Source organism: Mus caroli, chromosome 4 (assembly GCF_900094665.2).
Source record: "Mus caroli chromosome 4, CAROLI_EIJ_v1.1, whole genome shotgun sequence".
NCBI lineage: Eukaryota > Metazoa > Chordata > Mammalia > Rodentia > Muridae > Mus > Mus caroli.
Window position 1 is genome coordinate 122188849 of NC_034573.1, and position 14887 is coordinate 122203735.

The 14887-nt window shown below is 46.8% G+C and overlaps 1 protein-coding gene and 1 non-coding gene across 2 annotated transcripts in view; one reads left to right on the forward strand and one right to left on the reverse strand.

The window, feature by feature from the left end:
* Positions 1-6871, forward strand: part of Dnajc8 (DnaJ heat shock protein family (Hsp40) member C8) — a 19887-nt gene extending 13016 nt beyond the window's left edge. Inside the window, exons 6-8 of the mRNA XM_029476447.1 lie at positions 3652-3783; positions 4676-4751; positions 6153-6871. Coding sequence (XP_029332307.1) covers positions 3652-3783; positions 4676-4751; positions 6153-6275 — 331 coding nt within the window. The 3' untranslated portion in view covers positions 6276-6871. The remainder of the gene's footprint in view (positions 1-3651; positions 3784-4675; positions 4752-6152) is intronic.
* LOC115030911 lies at positions 357-461 on the reverse strand. The gene has a single exon (XR_003836512.1). It is a non-coding gene; the product is annotated as a U6 spliceosomal RNA (small nuclear RNA).
* Positions 6872-14887: the final 8016 nt, after the last annotated feature.

Sequence of the window (14887 nt, forward strand, 5' to 3'; positions counted from 1 at the left end):
TTTTTTTTTTTTTTCTTTTGTTGTTGTTGTTGTTGATTGACCTTTTAATCTATCCTGTGTGTGCATATGTTTGTCTTCCATCTGGGTATGTGTTACATGTATGGTGTGTGTATGCAGGGGACCTGGGTTCAGTTCCTAGCACACACATGGCGGCTCACAATGCCTTGTTAAATAACTCCAGTTCGGGCTGGAGAGATGGGTCAGAGGTTAAGAGCACTGATTGCTCTTCCAAGTTCAAATCCCAGCAACCACATGGTGGCTCACAACCATCTGTAATGAGATCTGATGCCCTCTTCTGGAATGTCTGAAGACAGCTACAGCGTACTTACATATAATAAATAAATACATCTTTTTTTTTTCTTTTTTAATGCTTCACGAATTTGCATGTCATCCTTGCGCAGGGGCCATGCTAATCTTCCCTGTATCATTCCAATTTTTTTTTTTTTGGTTTTTCGAGACAGGGTTTCTCTGTATAGCCCTGGCTGTCCTGGAACTCACTCTATAGACCAGGCTGGCCTCGAACTCAGAAATCCACCTGCCTCTGCCTCCCAAGTGCTGGGATTAAAGGCGTGCGCCACCACGCCTGGCTCATTCCAATTTTAGTATATGTGCTGCCAAAGCGAGCACATAAATAAATCTTAAAAAAAAACAAAAAAAAACCAAAACTCCAGTTCCAGGAGATCTGATAGCTTCTCTTGTCCTCTGCTGACATTTAAACACACACACATACACATAAGTTAATTAATTAAATGATAAAAAAACTTGGGAAAACAAGGTGTGGTGGTTCATACCTTTAATCCCAACACTTGGGAGGTAGAGGCAGATAGATCTCTGTGAGTTTTGAGGCTAGCCTGGACTATATAATGAACTCTAGTACAGCCAGAGCTACATCAAAACCAGTGAGGGCAGGAACTGATCAGCAGAGGCCATGGAAGAGTGCTCAGCCCACTTTGTTATACAACCCAAGACCACCAGCCCAAGGATGGCACCACCCACCGTGGGCTTGGGGCATCTCTGTCAAACACTGAGAAAATGCTGCTGCTTAGCGCCATCTTCCTTGAGAGTCCTGCGCCATGAGAAGAAGAGAATGTGCAGGCTGAGGTACAAGAGAAGAAAGATGAGGCAGAGGTCCAAGTAAACCAGCCTGTGCCCCCACGACGCCTGCAGGAGCAGAAGTGAGGGATGCTCAAGGCTGGGACGCCGGAACAAGCTGTCTGGACTGTGTGCTGCTGTCGGTAATAAGTCTCAGTAGACCCGCAACGTCACCTCGCCACGATCACCTGGGAAAATGACTGCCTTTCCTACGACCAAAACAGTCCCACTGGCCCTCTGCCCTGGACCTTTGGCACTCTGGTCTGATCTCTCTTGTGGCCAAGTGTAACTCATGCACAATAAATCCTCTTGTGTCAGCTGAAGAATCAAAAAGGAAAGAAAGAAAGAAAGAAAATGCTGTACAGTTAGGTTTTATGGAGGCAGATTTTCAACAGATGTTCTGTCCCTTTGAAAATTCTAGCTTGTGTCAAGATGGCATTAAACTAGCCAGCACCCACTCAGACACACATATACATACATATATACATACACACACACCCATACATATACACTTGTACATAGGAACTTAGAGGTTGGGTTCTGGGAAGGTGGCTTTTATATATTTTTAATTTTTAAGCTCTGTACATAGGTGTTTGCCTGCATATATGCTTGGTACCTTCAAAGGCCAGAGGAGGGTATTCGATCTCCAGGGAATGGAGTTACAGATAGTTGTTAGCCACTGTGTGGGTGCTGGGAACTGAACCTATGTCCTGGAAGAGCAGCCAGTGCTCTTAACTACTGAACCATCTCTTTACCTCACAATTTAGTGCTTTTAAAGATACTAAAATATATTCTGCTGGGGAATTGACTTGATGGGTCAAATGCTTGCCACGTAAGTCTGAGGATTAGAGTTTAGATCTCCAAATCCCTGCATCCACACAGTGGCTCACAACTGTCTGTGTCTCTAGCTCCAAGGGATTTGACACCCTCATGCAGCCACATACATACGTGTGTGTGTGTGTGTGTGTGTGTGTGTATATATATAATCTTTTTTAAAAATGAAGTAAGGGGATGGAGAGATGGTTCAGCAGTAAAGTGCACTTTCTGCTCTTGCAGAGGACCTGTGTTGGGTTCCCAGCACCACTGATGGTTCCCAGCAGTCTATAAGTACAATTCCATGGGATGCGGGCAATACATACATAATGCACCCACATATTCGTGTAAAAAATGAATACATTAAAAAAAAGAAGCCTTCATGAGTATATGCCTGTGATCTAGCAATTGGGAGGCTGAGGCAGGGGATTACCCTGAGTTTGAGCCCAGGTTGGGCTACATAGTTAGACTCTGTCTCCAAAAAATAGCCCACAACAAACAAATAAGACATAAGCAAAGCCTCACTAAACTTACTGAAGGCAAAGAAGTAAAGTGCCGACAGGGACCTGGGATGTAATGGCTGTGCTGGGATCTGGCCACTTGTCTTTACTTGCTTCTCTTCAGTAGCAACCCTGTAGTAATAATAACGGCAACGTTCTTTCTTAAAAGCCCTGGGTGGACTGGGAGTTAAATGTGGTGGTAGAGGTTTCACTTGAGAGGCCTTGGGTTTTATCCTCCATACTATGAAACTCAATAGAGTTCTTGGTCTTTATGGTTTCTATTGAATGTTGTGTTATATGCTCCTTAAAATGTATTGCTTAAGGTATATTAAGGTAAGGTGAACTGGCTACAGAGAGACAACTGGCTCAATCAAGGTAGAACATGTTTGTCCTGTGCAGTAGGCCTAGGTGGGTGGCTGCTGATAGAAACTCTGCACCATGTGTCCTTCAAGGTCTTGGCTCTTCTAGGGCTCTGGCAACAACGATGTGGCTCTCACGTACCTAGTCTAGGGTGTCTCATCATCTTGCTCATATGACTAAACGAGACTACAGGGGGACATAGAGAGGTGCCACTCCTTCTCAGAGTACCCTAGGTGTCCGTTATAAGTACAGTGACTAAACTCTAGAGTCACATGGCCACGCCCAGCTAGGAGCAGGTGGTTAGTGTCCTTGTCCCTTTAGACAGGATTGTGATGTGGGGCATGTGTATGACCCCATATGTTCACTGCGTAGGATTCAGTGTCATCATTCTGCCCACTGAATCAAAATTATAAAATACTATAAAAAGAGTAGAGCTGGGCAATGGTGGCGCAAACCTTTAATCCTAGCACTGGGGAGGCAGAGGCAGGCGGATTTCTGAGTTCAAGGCCAGCCTGGTTTACAGAGTGAGTTCCAGGACAGCCAGAGCTGTACAGAGAAACCCTGTCTTGAAAAAAAAAAAAAAAAAAAAAAAAAAAAAAAAAAGAAAGAAAAGAAAAGAAAGGAAGAAAGAAAAGAAAGGAAGAGTAGAAGTTAGTCTTGGCGTTTTAGAGAAGAGAGCACCCTTTAAAATCCCAAGTGGTGGCGTAAGTGCATCCATGTCCTAACAGAGCATCTGCAGGCTGGGAGAGGAAAGGTCTCCTGGGCAGCCGTCTTTTCTCCCTGAGGAGAGAGTGTTGTTATTGCTTCTCCCCGCAGACAGTTAAATGCCCGGTTGTAGTCTTTAGGGCTCTAAATGTAATTGCTTGATGTCAATGTTGATGTGAAATGTTGACTTTTATTTTCTTTTGTCCTTAATTTTCTTACAGTTCAAACAGGCAGTCTACAAACAGACCATGAAGCTGTTTGCTGAGCTGGAGATTAAAAGGAAAGAGAGAGAAGCCAAAGAAATGCATGAGAGGTGCCTATCTCCGTGATCATCTTAGTCCCATTTAGATACACAGATCAGCTCGCTTGGGTCTCTGCGGATCTCCTGATGAATCTGTAGGGCATTTATGAGAATATGCTGGAGAGGCAGGGATACAGCTCAGTTGGTGCAGCTCTTGCCTAGCATACATGAGACCAGGCTGTCTGAACCATTGTAGACTTTTGGGAAACCCTGACTCCCCCTGTGTGTAGGGAATTGGTTTTTATTGAGGAGCGCAGTGTTTCCTTCCTCTCTGGAATGCAGTAGAGTGGCTGAGGCTCTGCAGGCCAGAGTCTTTTCTAGGCCATGGCTGCAGTTGTGGTGAGTAGGTAGGGTTGTGATGGAAGGCCGTGGACGTGTTACTCTCTCAAGTGGGATTTCCTTTGATTGTCACAGTGTGGAGGTTGCCAGCTGTGGTGGAACATGCCCACAGTTCCAGCACTTGGGAGGTGAAGGCAGAAAAAAAGGAGTTGGGACTATTTTTGGCTTGCTATTTAGCAAGTCCAGGGCCAGCTTGAATTACTTGAGACACTGTTTCAGAGAACAACAAAAAAGGAAGCCTGGCCTGGTGGTGCAGGCCTTCAATCCTGGCAGAGGCAGGCCTGTCTCCTGGGGCAGCCATGACTTACACAGAGAAACAAGAAAGAAGGGGGCGGCGGGGGTGGGGAGCAGGGGAGAGATGGGGAGAGGAAAAAGCACTGGGGTCGATTTGGCTTCTGTGTTTTCTGTTGTTGACCAGAGTAATTAGATTTTGCTAGTTGGGCTTGTGTGAAATGTCATTTTAGGGTTGGGTTTTGCCATCGGCGTGTTTTAGGATGAGGTCTCCCCTGGCTGGGCCTCAGCTCCTGTGAGCCCTGAATAAAGACTGCTCTGCTTTCCCTCCCAGGAAGCGACAGAGAGAAGAGGAGATCGAAGCCCAGGAAAAAGCCAAGCGAGAAAGAGAATGGCAGAAAAACTTTGAGGTGAGTGTCTGAGGCGAGGAGCTGAGGTGGGTCATTCTAGACTAAGGAAGCTTGATGCCTGGGGCAGACAGGGAAGTGGGGTGTGCGTGTGAAAGTGGACACTGGAGAAGCAGTTGGGCTGCTTCGCCTTTATAGCTTTCCCCAACACAGACACTGGCAGACGCAGCTACCAAATGGGCCTAACATAGGTGACTTCAGGGTAACAGGAAGCCCCCCACTTAGCTTTGAGAACAGTTTGTGAAAACAGGCAGGAAGTTTTCCTATCGTCCAGTCTGGCTTGAACATGGAACTCCTCATCTTCCTCCTTCAACCTCCCACATACTGGGGTTAAGGGCCACATAGTTAAACTACACACAAAGCACTGGGATCAGGTTCATCATCTGACCCAATTTCTGCAGAGAGCCTTCTGACGTTTTGTTTTTTGGTTTTAAGACAGTCTCACCTTATAGCCCAAGGCGTCTTGAAGTCACTATGTAGCTTAGTCTGTCCTTGAACCCCTGATGGTCTGCTTCCCTCAGCCACTCCTATGCTGGGATTATAGGTAAGAGCCACCACACCAGCCCAGCCCACCTTGTAGCTTCTGAACTGAGTTCATTGCTCTTCAAGTGTCCGACCCAGTCGTGGATTGCATCTGGTCTTTTATAGGAGTTAGAATTTAGGGTAGAGCTTGGTAAACTGTAATTTTTGGCTCTGTTTCTGCTCAGCTTTATGGAAAGGGAAAGTGAGTAGCCCATCTGATAATGAGGTAGTTCTTTGTGGCCAGAGAAGAGCTGGTTTGAGGACATCCCCTTAGTTGTCAGAGGGGCAACAGGAACAAGGTGAAGAAAAAATGGCTGTGCTCCCAGCCAGCTCTGTGGTTAAAAACCAGTCAGCTCCTCATCGCTGCACAGTCCTATCCAAGGCACACTGTAGTCAGCTTTCTGTAAAGGTTAGAAGAGACAAGCTAGGGACCAGGCATGGTGGGGCACATGTTTTGTCCCAGCAGTTGGAAGGCAGCGGGAGGCAAATCTCAGAGTTCATGGCCAGCTTGGTTTACATAGTAAGCTCCAGTTAGGGCTACATAGTGAAATGCTGTCTTAAAAACATTCAACAAAAGGCGGCATGAAGCTATCTCTGGGGGTGCAGTTCAGCAGCACGGAAAGCAATGCACAGAACACTGCCCAGAGGTTCACAGTGTTGTCTTCACCCATCTCATCCTCTTCCAAGATGCTTTGAGAGGATGCTGGGAAACTTCCTTAGAGAAAGGAGAAGGCTCCGCTCGGCTCTCTCTGCTCTTAGACTGTCCCAGAGGGCTCATCAGGGTTGGTATGGGAGGACGTTGGTGGCAGAACAGGTTCGGCCCCTTTGCTCATTAATGACCTTACCTTGATCCTTAATGACGCTTAATGACCTTTCTTTCAGGAAAGTCGGGATGGTCGAGTGGACAGTTGGCGAAATTTCCAGGCAAATACAAAGGGGAAGAAGGAGAAGAAGAATCGGACCTTCCTGCGGCCACCGAAAGTCAAGATGGAGCAGCGGGAGTAAGCAGCAGGACCAGAGCCTCCCCGCTGCCTCCTCCTGCTTCACGGACTCATTCTTTCTCCACCCCACCATAGAGTAGCGATTGCTTTTTAGTCTATTTTGTTGTCAATACAATTTAATATCAATCAGAGTAATCCTTTGTACATTGAGAGGAGGGGCTTGGTCTCACCATCCCCATTCTCTCCCCACGGATCCACCAGGATTGAAGGAGCTTCGAACCCATGCCGCCGCCTTTTCCTACGCCTCTAACTTAATGTTTTATATTTGAATTGTGTGGCTCAAGGGTCATGCATAGTCTGTGGAAAATTTCCAGTTAAATGTCTTGCTTACAGTGGTGTTGCCCTGACTCCAGATCAGCCTGGGCCACCTTGGGAAGCCATCCTTGAGGCCCTTGCTCCAATAGGAGAGGTATTGTGAATTCACATGGCAGTCACTTGTTGCCCTGATGCCGTGTGGTGTTTGGCACGAGGCTCCCAGCCACTTAAACCTGTTCACTTTCCAAAGAATTCACTATCTTCCAGCCAGTCCCGTTGTGTCCTCGCTTGTCTGCATTTATTAGTGGTAATATTCTTTTACGTATAATAAATTTTTATACCCAAGCCTTTGATGGTCTCCTCCTCGGGTGTGACTCCAAGGACAGGCAAGTGTCTTGCAGCTGGACGCACATAGCTCCCTACACTAATTGGTTAAACCTTAGCTTGTTTACCTACAAGGGCTTGTTTACCTACAAGGGCTGGGGACATACTCTAGTGGAATGCTTGCTAGCATGTGTGAAGTTCTAGGTTCAGTACTCACAAAGCAAAGTACAGGAATATCAAGTATGGCAGAGGCTGACGGCTGTGTAGGAGCCCCCGGGTTCCATCCTAACAGTATTATCAACAATTTGGAAACATTGATTTCACTGTAGGAAATCACCACCACAGATCTAATGTGGCCACCAACGCCATGGGTGTTGTCAATGTCTTATCTGTAAAGTAAGACGCTGCTCACTGAGGGTGAAGTGTGCTGTGTACAATCATCTGGCTTACTGGGTATGCTCAGCCTGTTAGAGGGGCCTGCTGGGTGTAGAACAGTGACTCGTGAGTGACTGAGGGCATTCTGTGTTGCCTGTAGATGTGTCCAGGTGGGATGGCTACAGAAGGCAGGGTGCACACACCTTCAGTTTGTTCCTTGTGGGTGGAGGCTGGGGCTTGAGTTCACGACTCTTCCAGGTACAGCTGGGGCATGTCCAAACCACGTGAGCTACAGTAACTCCTAACACCAAAGCAAGGCAGAGGCAGAGGGCGGGAAGTGTCTGGTCACTGCAGAACTGTGTGTTCTGAGCTGATGAAGTATCCTGGGGAGGGAGCTTTCCAGGCTGGCAAAGTGGCTCCTCCTCCAGGATAAAGGCATTTTCAGGACTTGAGGTGATTCTGTTCAGCTACCTGCAAGCCCATGTTGCTTCTCAGAAGGCTGTGCCAGCAATAAGCCACAGCAATTAGCTTACTCCATCAACAAACAGGCTGATTGGAAGTCAGACACTTGGGGACCTCCACTGATGCCTCACAGCGGAGGCAGAGGCTGAGGAGGACTCGTGAACCCGCTATTCTGGAGGCCCTTGTTTCTGTCCTTGGCAGCCAGCGAGTGCTTCCTGGAGAGTGTGATGTTCAGTAAGTACAGATTCAGTTGCATGATAAAATACAGTGCTTGTTCCCCTACGTCTGGTAGTCACAGCCTCCGAGACACCAGGGAGTGGCTGCCCTGCTGCTGTTTATTCCAGGAGGGTATGTCTTCTCAGTTGCAGGAAGCTTGTGTGTTGACACCACACCTTACAACTGCTAAGTGAAAGGTCCAGGAAGCCGCTTCCCCAGATGTGCTTGTCCTGCAAATGGGTCTGAGGACATCTCTAGTCAACAGAGGCAGCAATGGAGAACAGACAGTAAGCCTTGCCAAAAGACAGTAAGCCAGTTCCCAAAGAGATTACGTTTCTCAATGGGAGGAGGAGTCAGGAGCAGTGAACAGTGGCTGGCCTAGCTGGGGAGGATATGAGGGGAAGACACTAAGTCAGGAGAAGTCCCCCCAGATGGTTGGTGTTGAGGTCAAACCCAGGAATACTCTGCTCAGCCTGGAGCATGGGCACAGGGAGCTAGAATCAGGAGTTCCTTGTCACCTTCAGCTATGTGGGTACCAGTGAGGACATCGTATTTTCTAGAAGGAATAGTCCCATTTCCCTCTGGCCACATTTTGGACATGGACTGGCCTGGAAGAACAGCAGTGACCCTCACCCAGTGCATAACATTGCTTAGAACAGCTCTCTCTGTAGTGATCCAGCTAGAGAGGGTGTCTTGGGCACTGAATTGAATGAAGTCTCACAGCCAAGTCTGACCTCTACCTAGGGCAGCCCCTTGTCCCCCAGAGTGGGAAAGGGGAGTTCCGAGCAGCAGTGAGGGAGTCTTCCCTCACTGGAAGGTTGCTAAAAGCTAGTCCACTCCTTTTCCTATGGTCGCATGAGTCAAAGCCACCACCCTACACAATCCATGGCACAGCCAACAGCTAATGAGGGCTCCCTGGGTCCAGGTAAAGTGGAGGGAGCCAGTGGGGTAGGGTGAGGAGCTTGGCATTTGAGTCAGTAATGACGTCATCCTGAAGCCTTAACTTCCTCTTGTGAAATAGCCATTGTGCTTTTTTTTTTTTTTTTTTTTTTTTTTTTTTCTTTTCGAGACAGGGTTTCTCTGTATAGCCCTGGCTGTCCTGGAACTCACTTTGTAGACCAGACTGGCCTCGAACTCAGAAATCTGCCTGCCTCTGCCTCCTGAGTGCTGGGACTAAAGGTGTGCACCACCACGCCTGGCTTCCTCTTTGTGCCTTTAAAGGCAACTTGCAACTGTTGTAGGCAACCGGTTTGGTAGTCTAGTTGGTATCCTGGTGAGGAGGTGGGAGGAGAGGGACGGTGTAGAAACTGGAGCTCCAGCCAAGTCCTAAGTCCTTGTAGGAGCTGTGGTCTTTGGCTTCCATCATCAGACAAGAAACTCCTCAGAGGTTGCCTACCTCCCTCTCAGCTGAGATAGCTTCCGAAGGCAGAATTATCTCCCAACAGACTGGGCATCCCCAGAGACAAGGTTATCAGTCTCCCTTACTTGGAGTGCCTTTGGACATCTGTGGTCCTCAGTGCGTCCCCTCAGACAGGTGTCTATCAGCTTTGAGTCTTTTCTGTCAGTCTTAACTGGATTTGGGACGGTCTTGTTGAAGTTTGGGCTCCTAGGGACAATGCTGGAATCTTCCTTCTCCCCCCAGACAAGGAACCTAATTCTCGAAATTTCTGCTTCCCCCACGCCCAGCCCTTCCTCCCAGAGGGGCTTGGCTTCAGATGGGCCCCTTGTTGCCTGAAATGGGTAGAGTCCTGGTTGGGTGTGAGTATTTTGGGGGACCTTGGGGTTGGGGCTCCGCCCAAGGAGCTTCCTGGCCTCAGGTGCCCTACTGTTCAACAGAGGCCGCAAGCAAGCTTCCTCTAATTATTCATTCTAATGTCAGCATGGATCAAACAGGGACGGGAGGGCAGAAGGAGGTGAATCACACACTTTGGTCTGGGCCTGACTCCTGCCTACTCCTCCCTCTATTCCCTGCTTCCTGAGCTCCATCAAGGAAACACGCCCTCAAAGAAGCAAGCTCTCAGCGGCTTCCGTCCCCTGCAGCTCCATCACCTTTTGGACCAGCGTCTTCACCACCGCTCAGGTAAGGACTGGATGGACTGAGTGGGATTCAAGTGTAACTGTTTGTCTGACTGACCTAAAGAACCACTCAGGCTTTGCCTGGGTCTTCAGAGCTATGTCTAACTTACACACACACACACACACACACACACACACACACACACAGAGACACACAGACACACACCACATCCCCACAGTCCTCAGATCTTTAAACATGAACAGACACAACTTAAACACACATCATACAACATGCAGCGTGGGTGGGGGCCCACCCGCCTGTAGTCGCTGGAGCAAGAAGGGTCAGGAGGCCCAGATAATCCTCAGCTGGATAGCAGTGAAAAGATTGCTGAGCTCCATGAGGCCCTATTTTAAAAACAAACAAACAAAAAACGGGCTGGAGAGATGGCTCAGTGGTTAAGAGCACCTTAAGAGCACCCTTCTTCCGAAGGTCCTGAGTTCAAATCCCAGCAACCACATGGTGGCTCACAACCATCCGTAATGAGATCTGACTCCCTCTTCTGGAGTGTCTGAAGACAGCAACAGTGTACTTACATATAATAAATAAATAAATCTTTTTAAAAATGTTAAAACGGCCGGGCGTGGTGGCGCACGCCTTTAATCCCAGCACTCGGGAGGCAGAGGCAGGAGGATTTCTGAGTTCGAGGCCAGCCTGGTCTACAGAGTGAGTTCCAGGACAGCCAGGACTACACAGAGAAACCCTGTCTCAAAAACACACAAAAAATAAAAAAATAAAAAAATAAATAAAAATGTTAAAACAAAAACAACCCTCCAAAACAAAACCAGGGCTCAGTGGTTAGGAGTATCTTCTGGTTTTGAAGAGGACCCAAGGGGCGTGGGGTGAGGACCCTAGTTCAGTTTCTAGCACCCATGTCCTGTGCTTTCAGCTCCAGTTCCTGGAGATCTGACGCCCTGTTCTGGCTTTTGAAGGTTTATGCACTCAAGTGCATAGACACACAGACTCACAGAGACACACCTATACACCTAATTTAAAAAACAAAACAAAACAAAACAAGGGGCTGGAGAGATGGCTCAGCGGTTAAGAGCACTGACTGCTCTTCCAGAGGTCCTGAGTTCAATTCCCAGCAACCACATGGCAACTCACAACCATCTGTAATGGAATCTGATGCCCTCTTCTGGTGTGTCTGAAGACAGCTACAGTGTACTCATATAAAATAAAATAAATAAATCTTTGAAAAACAAAACAAAACAAAATCTTGGGCTGGAGAGATGGCTCAGCCCTTAAGAACATGTGCTGGTCTTGCAGAGGACCTGAATTCAGTTTCCATCAGGTGGCTCACAACCACTTGTGACTCCAACTCCAGGAGATCAGACACCCCTGTACCCCAACACAGAACATGTACACAAAGCATATGATTTAAAATAAATGAATTTAAAAACTCCTTTTTAAAAACCCCACAATATCCCTACTACATATCCACACACACAGCAGACCCTTGTCATCCACAGATAGAACCTATGACCACTCACTACACATAATGATATACAACACACAGACTGTCACCAGCTCATACAACATTTCTGTGCATCTTTTGATGGATGAAACACACATCTTTAGACACATAGTGTGCGTGATTGCACTGGCAGGCATCCCCTTGCCACACAGAAGAGCTTCCAGTTACTCACTGCAAATGAGCCTGCTGTATTAGGTCACACAAATACACACACACACACACACACACACACACACACACACACACGCCACAGTTCCCTTTGCTTGGTAGGTCCTCAGAACACTTGGATGCCACCTCAGCCCAAGCCTGGGCTGGGCCTGCTTCTGACCTGCGTCGATTTCTTTTGACTCTGTCTGCTCTATGCTAATACTTTCTCATCTGGATGCCGTGACTTTGGACAAAGATTTGATACGATGGGGAGATGCCGGTCATACCTCCTGGTCTGTGTATGTTCATTCTTCAGAACGTTGTTAGCTATTCTTGGATCTTTGTTTTTTTCATTTGGGATTCAAGCAGTCAGCTCGTAAAGTTCCTTGGAAAATTCTCCTGGGATGTGAACGTGTGTGTTTGTCTGAGTGCATGCAGTAATACACACGTGTGTGCTCACATGCAAACCCATGCACTTGCATATAGAAGCCTAAAAGGGATATTTGATATCTTTCTCTATTACTTCCCAACTTTTTATTTTATTTCAAGGTAGGGTTTCTCTGCAGATCCTTGACTGTCCTGAAACTCTCTGTAGACCAGGCTGGCCATGAACGTTAGAAATTCATCTGGGCTGGTAAGATAGCTTAGAGGTTAAGAGCACTGATTGCTCTTCCAGAGGTCCTGAGTTCAAATCTCAGCAACCACATGGTGGTTCATAACCATCTGTAATGGGATCTGATGCCCTCTCTTTGCTATGTCTGGATAGCTACAGTGCACTCATAGACATAGAATAAATAATTATTTTTTTAAAAAAAGAAGGAGAAAGTCATCTGCCTCTTGTAACTAAAGGCCTGCACTGCCATATCGGGACCTAGCAACGGTTTTGTGACAGTTAATGAAAGACGGAACTGGCCTTAGTGATCTGCGTCCTGATTCAAGTTCCCAATTTCTTTCCTCCTTAAGTTGCTTCCTCTCTCCTTCTCCATTCATTGGATCAACCAACGTCCCTTAGCCTTTGCTCTGTGTTCCCAAGAGATTTAGAAAATGTTATTTATTTAGTGTATATGTGTGGGTACATGCACCTCATGGCATGCATGTCAGTGACAATGTGGAATCAGTTGTCTCCTAACACTCTGTGTGTCCCAGGGATTGCACTCAGGTCATTAGTCTTGGCAGCAAGCACCTCTACCTGCTGAGCCATCTTGCTGGCCTCATCCCAACATAGACGTATAAACTATTAGAAATATAGAAAAACCAGTCCACGGGCTCAAGAGATGGCCCAGTGGTTAAGAGCACTTGCTTAGTTTTCAGAAGACCTCAGGTTGGTTTTTCAGCCCCCACCGTGGGCAACTCACAATGGCCAATGTCCCAGTTCCAGGGGATCAAACACTGTCTTCTGGCCTTGGTGGGTACCTACACACATGTGATATACAAACAGATACATAAATAAAAGTATTTTTAGAAAAGGAAAGAAAATTCAGTCCAGAGTATCTCATTCGAGTGCCATTAACATTCAGAGGCATTACGTTGCTGTCCCCAAGAATGGCTATTGAGAGCAGTACATTCAGCCTCCACCTGTAAGATGCCACCAGCCGCCCTTGCTCCAATGGTTGTACCTACTAAACATGTATGCGGATTCTGACAGGTGTTCAAGGGAGTGTAGAAAGGCACTACCTGAGAATCACAGGTGTGGGTCCAGTCTTCCTTACACTACATAACTTATTCCCACAGATACCTACAGTCTTAAATGTTTTTGGACAATATTTTGTTATTTTATACACATTGCTTTTATATTTATTTTTATTTTGTGAGTGTTTTGCATGCATGTATGTACCTGCTTGCTATTCATAGAGACTAGAAGAGGGTGGTAGGTTCCCAAAACTGAAATGGGAGCAGGAAACTGAACCTAGGTCCTCTGTAAAGGCTCACTCTTAAGTCCTGAGTCATCTTTCTCTACACACACACACACACACACACACACACACACACACACACACTGAATGTAATGTATATATTCATATATACACATAAGAATATACACATAATTCTTTTATTTTAAGTTTTTTTTTAAGATTTATTTATTTATTATATGTAAGTACACTGTAGCTGTCTTCAGACACTCCAGTGGGCGTCACTCGTTATGGATGGTTGTGAGCCACCATGTGGTTGCTGGGATTTGAACTCAGGACCCCTAGAAGCAGTCAGTGCTCTTAACTGCTGAGCCATCTCTCCAGCCCCTTAAGTTGTTTTTTATACACAGGGTCTCACTATGTAGACTAGGCTAGCCTCAAAATTACAACGATCTATCTGCCTTTGCCTCACAAGTGATGGCTCTTACCTGACTCATTTTTGCTATTTTGGAGAAAGAGTTTCTCTCTGTTACTCAGGATGGCCTGGAGCTCACCATGTAGCCCAGGGTGGCCTCTGGCTGTTCTGCAATCCTCTTGTTTCAGCCTTGGGAGGGGATGAGAATACAACATGTAGCATAGTCTCATAAACTAACTAACTAACTCTCTCTCTCTCTCTCTCTCTCTCTCTCTCTCTCTCTGACAAGGAGTCATATTATAGCCCAGCATGTCTGGAAACTTGCTATTAGCCAAGTCTGGTCTCAAAGTCACAGTAATCCTCCTTTCTCAGCCTCCCGAATGCTGGGGTCACAGACATGAGTCACATAGCTGGTTTTCAAATCTTTGTTTGTTTTAGAGACAGAGTCTAAGTGGTCCTGGTTATCCTGGAGCTCGCTATGTAGCCTAGGCTATATAAAACACTGTCTGGTAAGCCAGACATGGTGGTTCACACCTTTAATCCTAGCACTCAGGAAGAGGCAAAGGCAGTTGGATCTCTGTGAGTTTGAGGCCAGCCTGGTCTACGAGTAAGTTCCACCTGCCTCTGCCAAATGCTGCAATTAAGCACATACACAACTAGACTCAGCTTCAATTAAAAATATATATATATATGTATACACTCCACATGCCTCTTTTGTTTTATTAAAAATGTTTTGTTTTGGAAACACAGTGTCACAAAATAAAAAGACAAGAAGAGGCCATGGCAGCTTATGTGTAGAGGCTGAACTGGAGAAGGTACATGGAGGAAGGCACAAGTGTCACAGTGGGTGGGTGAGGGGACTTGAGTGTGAGAGTACATATGTGTAAGTATATATGATGCTTAAGAGTGTGTGGTGTGGAGCCGGACGTGGTGGCACACGCCTTTAATCCCAGCACTTGGGAGGCAGAGGCAGGTGGATTTCTGAGTTTGAGGCCAGCCTGGTCTACAGAGTGAGTTCCAG